General features: G+C 38.0%; 1 protein-coding gene across 1 annotated transcript; it reads right to left on the bottom strand.

Annotated features, from left to right (window-relative positions):
• Nucleotides 1–3,239: 3,239 nt before the first annotated feature.
• On the bottom strand, nucleotides 3,240–4,205 carry LOC141490704 (olfactory receptor 56B34-like). Its single transcript, XM_074190876.1, has one exon. It carries the CDS (start codon nucleotides 4,203–4,205, stop codon nucleotides 3,240–3,242), a length of 966 nt encoding a protein of 321 aa, XP_074046977.1.
• Nucleotides 4,206–4,594: the final 389 nt, after the last annotated feature.

Genomic DNA, 4,594 nt, shown 5'->3' with positions numbered 1-4,594 from the left:
TGTGTCATTATTATTATTAAATGTCTAAGACTGATTTGTACTCAGGTCCTTCTGACTACAGGGCTGGTGCTCTGTCCAGCTGCCCCCACTGTCCCCCAATAGTTCTCTATGAATGCAGGACTCACAACATCTCTCTCACTTCTAACAGACATAAGTCAAGTACAAGAAAAGACATTTAGCAAAAATAAAACCACATAAAATTGAACTGATTTTCAGGACTTCAGAGCTGAAGAGTGCAATACAGAAGATTTTTCCCTCTAAAGAAATATTTGGGCTACTGATAAACTATGACTTCCCTCTGCAGCTGAATGGGAAATTTGAACAAAGTGGTTGATGTTAGTCAAAAAAAAAAACCACACAGAATATTCCAGTTGTAGTGTTTGATGTATTTTTGATGTTTTTTCCCCTACTACAAATCTATATTTCATTAATCTGACAAGCCTTGTTATATTTTTTTTCCCCTGTGATATCCACATTACCACCTCCTCATTATAAAATCTCTCACTTCTTAGCTAGACAGGGAACTGACTCAAGACTCAAGGTTTCAAAGATATTGTTTTTCTTTCTTTCTACACTTCAGGTCTTCTTACTGAATTTTAATTAGGAAGGCATCAAGAAGAGGGGACAAGTATACAAGAGAGGGATTAAGACACAAGATCAGAGAAGTGCTTTGCAGATGTCATATGATTGGATCATTTAATTTCATTATGACTATCATCTGAATCAGATCAAAGAACATTTGTTTTACTGGATTATTCATCAAATAGCATTAATTTTTGTTGTGGAAATTGGGAAACCTTTTGCATTAATTCTTTTTTTTTTTAGGTTTTTGCAAGGCAAACGGGGTTAAGTGGCTTGTCCAAGGCCACACAGCTAGGTAATTATTAAGTGTCTGAGGTCGGATTTGAACCCAGGTACTCCTGACTCCAAGGCCGGTGCTTTATCCACTACGCCACCTAGCCGTCCCTTGCATTAATTCTTAATATTGTCAATTTACACACACACACACACACACACACACACACACACACACACACACACATAATATAAACATGAATTTATATATTGGCATTTATATATATGACAGTAGGATTTACAAAAGATGTTCTACACAGCAACCCTATGAAGTAGGTAGTTCAGAAATCAAGGTTTAGAGAAATTCAATAACTTGCTCATGTTCAGCCACATAGTATTTGTCAGAGGTGGTTTTTCAAAACTAAGTTTCCTTCAGGGTCTTTTGGCTCAGTGCTTTTCCCACTATACTGAAAAATGCAATTTTTCAAAGTTGTTTTGACCATACTCTCCCTGGCTTCTCTCAAGTTTCAACTCAAATATTACCTTCTCCAAAAAAGTCTTTCCCAAACTCCCTTAATTCTAAAATATTTTTATTTACTGATTTTTTTTTTGCCAGTTTTTATCTTATTTGTACATAACTGTTTTCTTGTTGTCTCCTGTATTGGACTGTGACTTCTTTGAAAGTAGGGACCTTAATTTTTGCTTTCATTAGGCCTCCAGTACTTAGTCAGATACTGACATATAGAAAGCACTTAAAAGCTTGGTGACTCTTTGATGCAGCAATACCGCTACTGGGTCCTATATCCTGAAGAGATGATTAAAAAGGGTAAAAACATCACTTGTACAAAAATATTCATAGCAGCCCTGTTTATGGTGGCAAAGAATTGGAAATCAAGTAAATGTCCTTCAATTGGGGAATGGCTTAGCAAACTGTGGTATATATATATGTCATGGAACACTATTGTTCTATTAGAATCCAGGAGGGAGGGGAATTCAGGGAAGCCTGGAGGGATTTGCATGAAATTATGCTGAGTGAGATGAGCAGAAGCAGAAAAACACTATACATCCTAACAGCAACATGGGGGTGATGATCAACCTGGATGGACTCTCTCATTCCATCAGTGCAACTATCAGGGACAATTTTGGGCTGTCTGCAATGGAGAATACCATCTGTATCCAGAGAAAGAACTGTGGAGTTTGAACAAAGACCAAGGACTATTACCTTTAATTTGGAAAAAAAACCCTGATATCTTATTGTTTGATCTCTCTGTCTCTTATACTATGTTTCTTCCTTAAGGATATGATTTATTTCTCATCACATTCAATTTGGATCAATGTATACTATGGAAACAATGTAAAGACTGACAAATTGACTTCTGTGGGGGGTGGGGAGAGGGAAATAAGATCAGGGGAAAAATTATAAAACTCAAAATAAATAAAATCTTTATAGAAAAAAATAAAAGCTTGGTGACTAAGAGATTTGCCTAAAAAAAGTTGTTCAGTGAGTGGTCAAACTCCTCTATGTGGTATTTAAAACGCCTCCTAGTCTACCTTCAGCCTCTTTTCACACTTCTTCCAGAACATTCTGTAATCCAGTCAGACTAGCAGATAGGACATCCTATCTCTTATCTCTGTGCCTTTGCACAGGCTGACCTCCTTTCCTGAGGAATGTTCTACATTTTTACATCATTATCTTTACTTTCATCCTCCAAAGTTCAACATAAACATTATCTCCTACCTAGGTATTTTCTGATCCCATCTGCTACTAGTGCTGCCCAATCTGTAATTACCTTGAATTTACTTGTTATTTAACTTATATTTTATATATACTTATATATTTATATAGAGTCACAAAATTTAAGAGTTGAAAAGTACATCAAGAGTTGTCTAATTTGCCTATACATTAAGAAAAAATATCTTATTTATTCTTATAGAGTATAAGTCTCTTGAAGGTAGGGGCTGTTTTATTTTTGTCTTTGTCTTTCCAGTGTCTAGCATGCAGTGGGTACACAGTGGTACTTTATAAATGTTTGTTGATTTATTGATTAGTTAATTGCAAAATTCTATAAAACTGCTCTTCTGCTTGTGATGGAGAATCCAGCTTGAGCTCTTCTCTGTAAATACTTGAAGTTGTGCTTTTACAAAGACAGTTAGCAATATAAAATAGTATTTATAGGGTTCTGGATTCCTTTCATAAACAGCACCCCTAAGGACATCATTTGCATTGCTAGTCCTTTCTATCATCTCTAGTCTATAGTCAAACAAGAGGCAGGACTGGAAGAAAAGAGGACAAATTCCTTGTCAATTATACCCAACACCATGACCACTGTACCCCCTTGTTTGCTTTGTAAAGAATCATTCACCATTTAAAACCAAGGATTCTAATTTTTGCAAATGTACTTCCCCTGTCCCAGACTTCAACTCAGGTGGTTCCCAAATAGGAGCTACTTTATGGACATTTTGCTACCTTGTCCCAATATCTTCTGAAAGCCTAGCCTGAGTTCTTGGGTTCTGAGAGCATATACCATAGGGTTGAGGGCTGGAGGGATGACATTATGCAGTACATTGAGAAGCACAGGGATTAGGGGAAACTTCTTCCTTGCCAAATGTGTGACAGATACTACAATGATGGCTGTGTAAAAGAAAAGAATGAGGATGAGGTGGGAGCTACATGTACTAAGGGCCTTTGAAATGGCATCAGTAGAATTTAGCTTCAGGACAGAGCGCAGAATCAGGACATAGGAAGAAAAGACCAGAGCCATATCACTTCCGATCATGACCCAAGCCAGTGCCAATTGGTAAAATCTATTTACTGTAATGTCATCACAGGCCAGGCTGATGACTCCTAGGTTAGAGCACAAGCAATGTTCAATCTCATTTCCAGAGCAATAATGTCTCATTGCAGCCAGCACAGGCACTGGCATGACCAACAAGCTATTTCTGATCATCATAGATATTGCAGCTTTGAAGATGAAGCTATCTGTGACAAAAGAGGGATAGTAAAGAGGATGGCAAATGGCCATATACCTGTCAAAAGCCATGCACAGGAAAATACCTGACTCCATGCCCACAAACCAGTGAATAGCATATATCTGAGTAAAACACTCAGGGAGGCTAATGGTCTTGGCATTGAACCAGAAAATGGCTAGGATCTTGGGCATGATGGTGGTAGCCAGGCCTACATCCACTACAGAGAGAATGCCCAGAAACTTGTACATGGGTTTGTGCAAAGTTAGATCCTGCCATATAGTCATCAGGATGAAGAGATTAGCACTGAGGGCTAAAAGATAGAGTAGTACCAGGGGGAGAGATAGCCAGTGTTGCCATCTGTGGATGCTTGGGAACCCCATTAGGATGAACTCAGAGATCTGGAGATGGGAGCTGTTCAGGGTCCTGGAAACAGGAATCATTACTCAAGATGTCTTCTTAATATCTGAAAGTGAAGGGGATTAAAAAAAATCTATGATTGGAACATCAGTATGGCACCAGGACTGGAGGTGAAAGGCATGCCATTTTTAACCCAAGCATTCAGGTGTTCATGTCTATGCACAACATTCACTTCTTCTCTGAACACTGGAGGAAGTTTAAATGAGTAAAACAGAAATGATCAGAAAAGTCTTTGTAGGAAAGCATGAAGAAAGAGAAGTATGAAGGGATATTCATTATTGTCTCCCAAACTAGGAAGGACAGTTTTCTCAATTCTATTAACAGAATTTCCCTCCTTTAAAACTATTTAGTTGCCACCTATTCCAGAAAGCCTTCCCTGAGCAATATCTATCAGCTAGCCACATGCTGGGGA

Source organism: Macrotis lagotis, chromosome 1 (genome assembly GCF_037893015.1).
Source record: "Macrotis lagotis isolate mMagLag1 chromosome 1, bilby.v1.9.chrom.fasta, whole genome shotgun sequence".
Classification (NCBI taxonomy): Eukaryota; Metazoa; Chordata; class Mammalia; order Peramelemorphia; family Peramelidae; genus Macrotis; species Macrotis lagotis.
Note: the sequence above shows the minus strand (reverse complement) of the source record. Positions and strands in the feature narration are given on the sequence as shown.

Bases quoted from the DNA above. Each gene is read 5' to 3' on its own strand.
- LOC141490704 (XM_074190876.1), bottom strand. From the start codon at position 4,205: ATGATTCCTGTTTCCAGGACCCTGAACAGCTCCCATCTCCAGATCTCT.